Source organism: Notothenia rossii (assembly GCF_949606895.1).
Source record: "Notothenia rossii genome assembly, chromosome: 2".
Taxonomy (NCBI): Eukaryota; Metazoa; Chordata; class Actinopteri; order Perciformes; family Nototheniidae; genus Notothenia; species Notothenia rossii.
This window is the reverse complement of record NC_136904.1, coordinates 55,345,916-55,358,487: the sequence shown is the minus strand read 5'-3', so window position 1 is coordinate 55,358,487 and position 12,572 is coordinate 55,345,916. Positions and strand designations below refer to the sequence as shown.

The window sequence follows — 12,572 nt, the reverse complement described above, 5'->3', positions numbered from 1 at the left end:
AAAATCTCCATAGAAATAAAATCTGTAATTTCAAAAAAAGAACCCAAAAAGTGTGTGTGTGTTCAGGGCGACAGTGGAGGTCCTCTGGCCTGTCAGGACTCTGTATGGAAGCTGGTTGGTGCAACCAGCTGGGGGATTGGATGCGCTATGAGGAACAAACCGGGCGTTTACACCAGCATCACACAGTCGCTCAGCTGGATCCGCCAACAGATGGAGGTCAGCACATGGCAAGCTGTGTCCTCTTTCAGTATGTTTGGCCTTTGGAAAGCTAGTAGGCCTACTGAAGAAGATTCACCATATGGTCACCATATTTCTGCAGGACACACACCATAGTTTAACAACATGTCATTATAGTATAAACAGAGTTGTCAAAAATATCATAAATTACTCCTGGACTCACTTTAGCTGCTTGTTTCAGAGCGGCTGGTATACGAGGACATTAGCTCTGGAGCCTGTGAGGATGTCAGGTTAGCATTAGCTCTGGAGCCCGTGAGGATGTCAGGTTAGCATTAGCTCTGGAGCCTGTGAGGATGTCAGGTTAGCATTAGCTCTGGAGCCTGCTGCATTACGGCTCTGCTGCACGTCTCCACTCCACTGAATTCTTAGTGCATTTTTTTCAGTTGTGAACAGAGCCTACCTTTATGTTATCGCTGAATCAGCCATGTTTTTTTGCTTGAAATTATTCCTACTTAAAATAGCAAGAACAATGGACATCTTGACTGAACACCACCCTGCAGGACAGTGTTGGGGTGTTAGGAGTGGTGCGGCGGCCTGGTTAATATGGCTATCAGGTTGTTCTGACAGAGGGGAATTTAAGAAGGCCCCTGTTTGTTCAGCTGACCTCTGCACAGCTGTTGGGGACTTTGTTGTGAGATGTCTGACCAACAGCTGGTTCTCCTCCTTGTGGAATCCGAGTACAGCAGCTATCTTTATATCATAAAAGCTTTGAAATGCTACACTTGACACCAAGTTCCTTTCACCTTTAAGAATTTGTAATGTTAATCAATTAAACTGGGCTTGTTTCCATGTACAGCATCTCTCAGACAACATGCAAACAAATGTAAATCACTGAGTGAATTTATGCAATGGTTTTAATTGTCATGGAAATAACCTTATGCATCCGTTTCACTACATTAGTATACTGTATTTGTAAGTTTTACAAAAGTTGAAAATTAATGAACCACGCTTGGCCATAACAATTTGTAAAGAATTGTTTTAAAGGACTCAGATGGTGTCAGTTGTCATAACTAGATCATTACTGTGACTTGTTTCAGTGTCCATTGTGTTCAACTGTTATTTTCCACATTGTCTTTCAGAGAGAAGAGGATTCTAACTCTCCAGCTCTGAGCACAGACAACTGAAGCACCATGTGATTACTCAGTTTGGATGATTCCAAATGACAGGACTACAGAGATAAACAATGACAGCAGAATGGCAGAGGGTTTAATCCGCACATACCCTGTGTGGAGGCAACGTTTAAGGAACAGAGAGACGGGGAACAGCAGAGAGTTAGGCATCGTTTATTCCAAAATAGAAAGCTCTAAGGCAAAACAGACAAGAGAAAAGTGAACAACGCTTCATAAAAAGCAAGTGAGGAACCGAGAGCTCGACGAGAGCCCACCCAGTGTCCCCCCACCCTCAGCTGCATCAATAACCATTCCAGGCCTCAACTTTACAAGAGGAAATGAACCAGATACTGCAGCTATTGACAGACAATTGTTGTACAGATTTTCAAACAAGAGGCACCCTATTTGTGAAGTAATATCAACATATTGATAGAGATGTGGAGCCCTCTGCCACTACATTTGATTGTAGTGGCAGAGGGCCACAGCATCCCTCAGGCCGGCGCTCAACTTAACACCTGCTCTGTTTTCAGCACAGCATCTACATGTACATAAATAAAAGTTTAACGCGTGCAAAAAGTCCACTGCTTCTTGTCGATGGAGCTCAGACCTCACTGTGGTTACTCAGACCCTTGTGATTGTGTGGTTAGCATAGTGTTCTGGATTGTGCATTTTAGAAAGTTTGCTACTACTGTCAAATGATTAAAAGACATAACGTATGTTATACACAATGAGGGAAAAAGTGTATGCAAGAAATCTGAGCACTGCTATCGAGTTATTGTGAAAGATTACTTCACATAACATGGATGTTGCAGTACGCAAAGTAACATTATTAACAATGCTTTACAGAACCACACACATGGACTGCAGTTTAGTGTCCTTTTGACCAATTTCACCAAGGGTCAGACTTTGTTTTTGTGCTTCTTGGCAATCATTCTTTAAAAAAAGAACACAGGTAAGGCCATGTTAGTATTGTAAGTTTAAAACCAATTTAAATAGTCATTTTCATCAGGATTCAATTCCTTTGTTTTTTTTTAGAAAAATTCAAAGAACCCTGGAAAACAGGGTCGCTAACTTTAATTATGAATCTGTACATAAATATTCCTTACAAAACAGGAGAACACAAAAATGAAACAAAAAACACGAATTTCATACGTTTGTATATAAAAATAAGCATCTCTCCTTTTTTTTTTTTTGTATCTCTCCACTAGGCTCTGCTCGGCCTGCAGGGGCCCGAGTGAGCCTTTTTAAATCTCTCCACTAGGCTCTGCTTGGCCTGCAGGGGCCCGAGTGAGAGCCGCGGAGTCCGTCGCAAATATGCGCACATCTACTCAAACACAAGCATGCAAAACGTGAAGACAAACCCTTACAGATACAACTTGAAAATTGTTGGCATCCAAAATGAGAATTCAACTGGGGACGGGGAACAGGGGCCGAGAAACAAATCATAGATCACATTTATCAACGGAGCATACAAACTTGCTTCAAGTGTTAAACACTTACTTTTTCTTCTGTTTGATTTCATCTTTTTGAGCTTAAATATACAAAAAGTGCACTCGCATACATCAACTAAATAATGAAAAAAGGGTTTCTGAAAGGAAACTCCTGATGTACGTACTCAGCATAAACTGCTATTCAGCAGGGTGGGGGGGTCGGAGTGCAGGAGCGGGACGTCCTGTACTTTGTGCTGGATGTAAACCTAATGTGTGTCTGTACTAGGATTTTAAGAGAACTATTGACACATGTCTTGTGTGTAGTTCAGAGTGTGAGGTGTGTGTCCTCTACTGCAACGAGTCGCTGTTGTCCAGGCCTAGCCCGGCCATGTCCACGTCATCGTCTTCGTCTCCACTGTCCCCCGACTCGTCCTCGCTGTGGCCCCCCAGCATCACCTGTTGTATTGCCAGAGTGGCCCCGTCTGACGTCAGGCTCTGCAGACTCTCCATGTTCATCGTCACCATTGTCCCTGAAAAGGAGAGGACAATGACTCAGTGAAAGCTGGTGCAAGAAAAAAAAGACTACAAAATATATATGTTGAGAGCACAAGCTGAGCAGCTAATAATCCTGACTTCAAACCTGAATAATACCTGACATGCTCCACCATCTTTTCATGGTGGATTACTTTCTAGTTTTTTAGCTTTAATATTTGTTTTATTATTTATTTATATTAAGCTATCTTTGGCTCTTTGCTGTAACAATTGTAAATGTCCCATATGTGGGATGAATACAGTTATTCTGATTCTGACAGTGTCGAGGACATTTCAAGGTAAAGCAAATTCAATTTTCGCTAAATGACTTGTGGGATGGCAATGATTGAGATTGAGGCAGACAACTTGCTGTGATCTCAAAATGAACCCCTTCACATACCCACACACACAGTGAAACACAGGTCCTGTTCACTTATTGAGGTGTTGTTCCAGTGTGTTACACAGGATAAAGACTATTTCATGATTATTTCTTGTGTACCATCAGGCATGGTGACTTGCTGCTGGCCCCCCCCTCCTGTGGCGATGGAGTCGGGCCAGAAGCGCTGCAGCGGCCGGTTCTGAGGCGTCTTTTTCTTGGCTTTTGGTGTCTCAGAGGAGCTGGCATCCAACATGGGCTGCAGGATCCGCCTCCTGGCATTTATGAACCTGGAAACAGGAGAATACTCAGATCTGAGGGGAGGCTGGAGTCTAATCTGTGACCAAAACTAACTTAAACTTAAACTAAATTCAGCTGCTTTTCTCTTAGTAAAGAAACAAATATTTGTTCTGCGGTGATCCAACCACAGAAACATGTTATTACCGCTCCAGCCACATTTGTATTAATATAAAATTGAAATAAAGAAGAAAATAGTAAATCAGTTCCTTTTAAAGAAGAGCCAAGTCTTGTCTCTGGAGCTGACAGAACACTGGGGAGAAAACGTTACCCTAACGTCCTGACATGAACTTGGGACGGTGCTGGGCTGTGGTTCTGTCGGCAAACTCACCAGTTGTTGACCTGCAGAAGTGTCAGGTTTGTCTGAATGGCAATCTGTTTCTTCTCATCCTCTGTTGGGTATGGGTGCTACAGAAAAGGACAGGAGAATAGAGGCCTCAGTCTTTTGGTAGGATTGCAGTTACACAGGCAAACATTTGAAGCACACACACACACTCACCCCTATGTGCTGGAAGAGCCACGAGCGCATGACATTGGTGGCCAGTTTAGGTAGAACGCCACGTTTGTTCTTAGATGAGTTGTCGTCATGATTAAAGAGGTTCAGGTCCTGGTGAAACTGCAGCTGGAGCTGAGCACACAAACAGGCAGTTAGACTTTCTGAATTTACATGTTTGAGTTAATAGCCAGCAATCGCCAAGGAACCAATTATTTACAAATACAGCAGCATCACAGTCACAAAGAGACAAACCTGATTGTTTTGGACGCGTATTGTCCCGGGAGAAAGAGCCTGTGTTACCACCTGACCCTGAGGAGTGACGACTGTAACAGGCTGGTACACCGTCCCACCTGGAGTCAATAAAAACACACATACCTGAATATAATGTGCTTTGCTGTGTGCTGGCTGCTGATCAGTGTCCTTACAGAATGCTGCTGTGAGAACAGTACAGTACCTGAGGGCGGAGTTGTTGTATGCCATGGTGACATACCTGCGACCACCTGGGTGGGGTTGACGGCTGTCACGGTAACGTTCCCTTGCTGCAGGGCTGATGCTGGCACCACGATCTGACCCTGAGGACTGATGGTCCCTGAGATAGAGCTGGGGGTCTGCACAACACATAAAGGGCAAAGTCACTGTTTGTTGCCCATGCTGGCTCACACTTCAGAGCACTTTGACATGACACTTGCTGACACAGTGTAGCAGGTTAAAGGATGAAATTAAAATGTAAAGAAATAAAAAAGAATTGTCAGTGTCATGCATGAGATGTTAACTTCTTAAGGCACTCAAAGAGCCACCTGCTGGTGGTACATGATTCTCGCACTCTAAATGTGTGGTGATGTGTAGAGTCCACCTACAGTCCATACCGGAGTCTTGATAGGGGAGAAACCCTGGACCTGGCCCTGCACGGGCGAGTAGGGGCTCCCCGGGTCTCCACTCAGCAGGGTCTCGCTGTTCATCTTAGTCTTGAGGCAGGCAATGTAGCGGCTGCAGAAGTCCTTACACAGGTCACTCACCTTCTCCAGCTCCAGCAGGTGGATGCGCAGCACCTGGATGGCTTTCACCATCTACAGGTCAGAAGCAGAAAAAACAGCTTTAGACAGTCTACGGGATCAGAGTCCCCGTCGTGTATCTTCTTACGTGGCTGATGTTGGGAATTTAGACACTTACAGTAAGGTACTGTCATACACATTTAATACCTGTAGTATTTAACTATGATGAAAACCAATTACGCCAGGAATGATGTGTCATTATACAAATAACAAAGCACGGTGAAAGTTTAGTAAAATCTGCACTGCCGACAGCTGACAGTGTGGACAGTGCAGGTCTGACTCAAATGGTAATACTGCGCACACACAACCCACTGTCAAACAATCCCACTTTTATCTTCTAGGTGTGTAACGGGGACTGTTTATCATATTTGAAGCCATCAGGTTTCCACAGTCAGAGAACTCAAAGTGTGTGCCCTGGTCATACTTCTGGTACCAGCGTCTGGTTCAGAGTTTATTTAGCCTTAGTCATTACCAGAGCAGAAACAGAACAGAGTGTGTTGCCTTCCTTTTCCTTAATCTTTCCAATTCCATTAAACTTTGTTTCCTAAGTTCTCTATGCTGTATTTGAGGAAATGTAATTGATTGCTCCATGCGCTGTGTTACAGTGTTATTCAGTTTTCACTCATATTTAACTGTAGCAAGTGGAGAAAGCTGCACCTCACCATGCTGATGAGGTTAAAGGTGACTAGCGAGTGTGTAAGTGAGTTGGGGTTCCATTTTGTATTTCTTTTTGAAATACCTCACATCCCTGTTTTGGCCTCAGAACTCAAATTGGTTTTCGGTCACCTGCATATGTAATAATTCCAAACAAATGATCTGCACTTGATATGAATGGGAGCCGACGGTCCAGTGGGATCTGAAATCACGCTGAGATTACCCCCAGTCACATCGCTGCGGTCCAATAGTCCAAAAATCAGCTCCTAACGTCTAACCCTATCGTCTATTCCTTGACCTCTGAGTGAAACGTCACAGGGTTAAGGGATAGTGGATAGGAGGATTCAAAAAGGACTTAGGAGAAGAGACTGCGGTACTTTAGAGAATCCGACTGCACTTTCACTATCCCACGTGTTTATGACGTCATAAATGTGCGTCTGCTGCTGTGGGGAAACTATGGACACTACAGTGTTCTATACAGCGGACTACAACATGGATGTTTAATAAGAACGATGGACTACTGTAAACTCATCTAGAGACTCTGCACCGTGCTCTGATGCTGTTGCTTTATGCGTTTTGAACGTGGACAACAGAAACATATTCTTCATGACCAAAGTTGGAATTGAAATAAAAAGGAAAGTGAAACTTATACTCGTCACCCTCTCCCTCCGGTCCACAGTAATACAAATGATCCCAATACGTATGATTGTTTGAAAAGATCTTAAAATCAATACAAATGTATTTATTATAAACGTTAGTCCTTAACATCTATCACTGTGCATATCACCATTCAAACATCTTTTAAAAGTTGAACAAACCCCACACAGCTCAGTGAAATGTTGACCTTATTTGATCATTTCAGTAAAAACTAATGTTCATATTTCTCTTTTTGATTATAATACTGATGAACGTTCAAAACAAAGCACTTTGGCAACTTACCACATACGTTTTAAAATGCTTAATAAGCACCGTAACTTTCATGATATCATTTCTCCGTCATAATCGTTTGTTTCCGTGAACGGCCGACTGTTGTGTGACGGCACATGCTGCGGCTGCAAGGCATTGTGGGGCAGCTTTTTCTCCTCTCCTCTCGGTAAGGGAGGTCCAGTGGTTCCTAAGCTAAAGGAGGTTATAAAGGAAGTTTGAAACCACCTTTCCTATCATCTAGAGCAGGGGTCGGCAACAGGCGGACCGCGGTTTGGATCCGGACCCAGACGCCGACCTATACGGACCCGGACCTTTAATCAATACATTAATAGGGGATTTCAATTTTTACGGGGCGATTCTATTTTAACCGCTGCCGACAGGGGGCGAAGGAGACAAGAGCCCGGCAGAGAGAAGCGGAGAGGAAAGTGAACAGGCATATTAGCGGCAGACAGGGAGAGACAACTAATTACACATGGCGCTCTCAAAGAAGAGGAAAGTGGACAGTGAGAACAGAGCTTTTAACCCTGAGTGGACTCATTCATGTTCATCCTGCCCACTTGGAGCACAGAACCAGTGTGTCTAATTTAAAGTTCAAAAGATTATTTCCGCGGCACACCGTTAAACAGTTATGAAATACTATATGGCAGTAAAACAAGAATACAGTTTAAAAAGGAGTGATTTGTAAAATATTCATAAAGAAAAAGAACATCTGATTACAGTTGTTTTTCATATAGGTGTTGAGAGATGTATCCATAGATCTCTTAATGTTGCTCTCAAAGTGCACCAGATTGATGATTTTAACTTCAATATTTAAAAAAAATCTTCCTGGGGGAGCATCCCCCCAGACCCCCCTAGAGGAGGTGAGGACCCCCTAGAGGAGGTGAGGTCCGCTCCCCACTCATAAAAAAATAGCACTTTACCCCTGCCTATATGCCGTGAGCTGATTATCGAGCCTTCATTGTAGTAGTCGCGGGTTTACTGTGTGTTTGCGTGTGGGGAGTGTTGCAGTAGAACATTTCACTGTAGCGCCCCTGGTGCTCGCGCTTTTGTGCGTGCTCTATAGTGCCCGTAATAGTGTTCACTTGAGTCCAGCACCTCAGCACCCCCACTCAAAATACCTTCCCGCGCCTCTGCGCATCATAAACACGTCGGATAGTGAAAGTGCAGTCGGATTCTCTAAGTACCGCAGTCTCTTCTCCTAGGTCCTTTTGAATTCTCCTATCCACTATCCCTTAACCCCGTGACGTTTCACTCAGAGGTCAAGGAATAGGATAGGGTTAGACGTTAGGAGCTGATTTTTGGATTATCCGACCACAACCCTCATCTAGAGAATTCGAACGGCACCTATCATGGCTGTCACTGAGGGACTTCCGGGTCATTTCACTAGGTTAGGAAGGTTCCTAAACTAAAGTGACAATTCAACCACAACCCTGGTCTGTCAACAACATTTACTCAAACTGACTTATAAGCCCCTCCCGACCACATTCAGTGTTTTCTTAGTGAAGACTAATCTGGGAGCCAAAACTTCGCTCTTTTTTTTTTATAGAGATTGTAACATCTCCACCAGTAAACACTTTAAGAAGGTATACCATTTGAGTTATATTTTGGTATGTGGCACCAAAATCCCACAAAGATGATATAAAACAAACAAAAGAAAAACAGCAGCCAAAAATCTGACATAGAGAGGGTTCTCACCAAGTTGTCGAGTTCAGGGTCCTCGCTGAAGAAGGGCTTGCCCTCTTTCTCCTGATTGCGGACAAAGTTCTCAATGTCCACGTCGAAGCTGGCCGAGGTGATGCAATCAGAGCTGAGCGTGGACTGTTCACACTTCTCAAACAGCAGGGCCAAGAGAGGGAACAGGGGGTGCCTGTGAGGTGCGGAAAAACAAACGGCATTTAGTGTACATGAAAACAAATACCGACAGATACCACATCATTTTAAAATGAATGAAAAGCACAAAAACACACTCTTAACATTATTAAATACCAGATGGTACATTAGAGTCACATGAGCAAAGGAGAGGACTTGTCATGTGATATTTCCTACTGGCTAATGTGAAGGAATGTACACTGATTTACGAATACGGGGTGTTGTACACACACACACACACCGATATATGGAGGCTTTGTCCACGTCCATGGGTGTCTGTGGCTCTGTAGGGGCTGGGCTGGGCACCTCTGCCAACGTCCCCTCAAGATACTTCTGCTCGGAATCTCCGTCTACCTTTACTACACCTTGCATCTGTTGGAAAAAGGAAACAAAGAAGTGAGAAAAGAAAGCTACAGAGTAACAGAAACAGAGGGAAGAGGTGAGAAGAGAAGCGGAGAATGAGAGACACAAAGACATCATGTGAAGACCAAGAGTAGCTGGAGGCAAAGCTTAACACTGAGCCTTGTTTTAATACGAAGCCTTTAGAAAGTCATGAGGGCATGGTCGGAAATCCACAAAAGCTATGCATTTTTCACAACACTAAATGCTTTTGAAAGAACAATGAAAAGTCTTTAATAATGCAGAAGGAGGTGTTGATACGAGTTATAAATCCTTCATCAGCACTCTTTGATGCAAGTTACGGAACTGAGTTTATTCCTGTTTCCCTGTAATACTTGTGACCTGAGAATGACTGCCATACATTTCCGACAAAATAACATGTCTTCATTCATTCATGCCCTCAGGTCTTTTGTCATCGCTCTGTGAGCACACTATAGCTAGACTACTTGCAGAGTGTTGCCTTCAAATTACAATGCAAGCCTACACTTATCCAGAACCTGTGTGTACACAGACATTTACAAATCACCTAATGTAAATTAATATGTGGCTGTAGCCTCCAAACCCTCCACTAGAGGCTTACTCATCGAGTGGGAGCCAGGTTTCTTATTTTCACACATTTCAACCCCGTGCCTGCCTACTCGCAACCCAGGATCTTTTCCAGGACCATAACTCTCATCCCATACCATGTGACTGAATGAACAATGTATGAGATTGAGCACAAAGTAGCTACAAATAATCACTTGCTTGAGGTGGAACATTTCTCATTAGTCATAGATCATTTTCAGCTCTCAACACCCCCAAATTTGGCACTTAATGTAAGCAATTTATATAAGCTCATAAACAGAAAGACTAGTCAGAAAAATAGGGCTTTATTCATCATCAGTATATCTCATAAAGTGATTTTTTTTTGCAGACAGACAGACAAGCAGGCAGCAGATTATTAAAACTGATGTAATAGCATTAACATTGCCTGTGCTCTAGTGTTACATGCAAGTGTTTCTCTTTGTTTAACAATCCAGTTCAACTTATCACTACTACAAATAACTGGGGATCCATGGGCAAAGAGTGACAATGCTGACAGCTGAAGTCAGAAACATTTAGGTGTTGTTATTTCAGAAACGGTCTTTTAATGTTGCAGTTGACTATCTTTTTTTTTAAACTTGCAAAAAAAAGGGCAGTTCAGGAACTTGTAGAAGGTTGTGAAGGCTTCAGGGTCCAACCCAAATGCCTCCCTGTCACCCACCTGCTGCTCTCCCTTTGGGTACTTGTCTATGGAAACCGACTGGGCTGCCATCACTTCACTGCAGATGCTGCAAACACCTGGGCATTATAGAGAGGGACAGGTGGCCAACCTACACAATACACATAGTTTCAGTTAGACTACCTGTTAAACATTCCTGGAGTGTAGGCAAAACTTTAAAAAAAATGCACCGTGAAAAAGTCAGAGTTTAAGTTATCATTAGCTTTGTAAATACACTTATGTGATCAAGGGGAAATGAAGCACTGTTTCCATGCTACAAAACAACGTATACTGAATCAATAACAGACAACTTTGGGTGAGCATAAAACAGACACTATGATCAAATATTTACTCCTGAATATGACCCAAAAGTGTGAAGCATTTGAAGGACATGTAGAGAAGTCATACCATAAACTATGTGGTTTGGATGTTTGCACACGCGTTGGGCCATAACAAGAGAATATGGGGGCACACAGAAAATACGCTAAGGAGGGGAGGTTAAATATGAGTGGATAACGTTACTGATTTATTTCAATATATCGCTTCAACATTAATAAGCATTTCTGTTTACACCAATATCAGAAAACAGCGAGGGTTGAGCTATATACCCTAGGTACACTGTTATAATAATAGTTGGCAGTTATAAGGCCACCCTGCAACTGCTGTTAAACACACACACACCACGACGGGCTTAGCTGTTAGCCCTGTGTTAGCTACCCACCCTTTGTGGCGGCAAGGAGAGATACAAGTGTAATAAAGCCTTTGGGTTAACACCTTAACCCCAATGTACTATAACGTTCGTGTTATTCGCAGACTAAGCAGCTCGGCGGGAATAAGCCTTGTTTTCCACAGTATTTGTTGGCCAGCATGTACCGTTAACGCCACATTGGCGTTAGCTCACGAGCACAATAAAGGTTACCTAAAAGAGGACCGTATGTCCGAGACACAGCTAACGTTAGTCAGGTACTGTTATCTTATTCGTGTTTCGTATACTGTACGATGAGGCCAAATGTGACGCGCCATATTTAGCAAGGGGGATCACTGCCAAGAAAACAAGCTAACCTAGCTAGGCAGGTACAAAAAAAAAAGACCCCGCTGCGGATGGATACGAAAGATGTTGTCTCAAAGAGCGTTAGCATTGCTCATTTAACATTTCAAATGAAAATGCATTTCTTGAAAGCAATACACACTAATACGACTGCAATGATATTAAGAAGCATTGGCTGCACATCAGGCTAGCCTCGATGATTGTCAAACCCTTCCCACACAAGTCAATCAATCAAGCGGGGACAGCTGCCCTCTCCTTCCCCTCCCCTCCGCGCTAACGTTACGACTGTCAGGCCTCGTTTCTAGCTCTCGCCCTTTGCTTTTCCACAATCCTCCTCTGCCCCCAAAACGCCGACATATTTTTTTACCCCCCCTCCCTTGTATACAGATTGTATTATTCTTTCCGGAGCTCTAGCGCTTCTGCCTTCCTTCCAAAAACACCCTCCGCTGCCCTGACTAGGTCCGCACTGCTCGCCCCGGGGCATTTTTGCGTGCGGCCCAGATCTTTTGATTGATAGGGAACGGAAAAAGAGGGATTTTGAGTGACAGCTTACCTGAGTGCCAATCTTCGTCACACTGACAAGCGGCTGCAGCAATCGGGACCCGCAGTTGTCGCGTTGCGTCATCACGTAAGGGCACGCAGGGGCGCTCGGCTCATGAATATGTATAAGGTGGGCGGAGACATGACGTCCTGCTGCCTTTCCCTTTGTGCCCTCCTGGGTATTTTGCTTGCTAACGCAATTCACTGACCCCGTTTACAGAACAGATTTTATGTGTATTTCCAGCTATATATTTCTTAATGCATAATTTCTCATTATATTCACAACAAAAGCTGATTGTTTACTCCTAAAAGTTATAATCAATATAGCTGGGATAATAGGGACAGTATTTGCAAGCAGGCAGGCTAA

General features: G+C 43.5%; 2 protein-coding genes across 3 annotated transcripts in view; one reads left to right on the top strand and one right to left on the bottom strand.

Moving 5' to 3' along the window:
* Positions 1-1,910, top strand: part of tmprss3a (transmembrane serine protease 3a) — a 42,798-nt gene extending 40,888 nt beyond the window's left edge. For both annotated transcript variants that reach the window (XM_079662689.1, XM_079662688.1), the window contains 2 exons: positions 67-216; positions 1,317-1,910. In XM_079662689.1, the coding sequence (XP_079518815.1) occupies positions 67-216; positions 1,317-1,333 (167 nt within the window). In that variant the 3' untranslated portion in view covers positions 1,334-1,910. The remainder of the gene's footprint in view (positions 1-66; positions 217-1,316) is intronic.
* Positions 1,505-12,305, bottom strand: pknox1.1 (pbx/knotted 1 homeobox 1.1). Its single transcript, XM_079662692.1, is given in 12 exon segments — positions 1,505-3,306; positions 3,807-3,973; positions 4,312-4,388; positions 4,480-4,608; positions 4,729-4,826; positions 4,931-5,084; positions 5,334-5,543; positions 8,805-8,976; positions 9,220-9,350; positions 10,621-10,693; positions 10,695-10,729; positions 12,219-12,305. Coding segments are annotated over 12 exon segments (1,500 nt in total). The 5' UTR covers positions 12,291-12,305; the 3' UTR covers positions 1,505-3,124.
* Between the last annotated feature and the right edge of the window lie 267 nt (positions 12,306-12,572).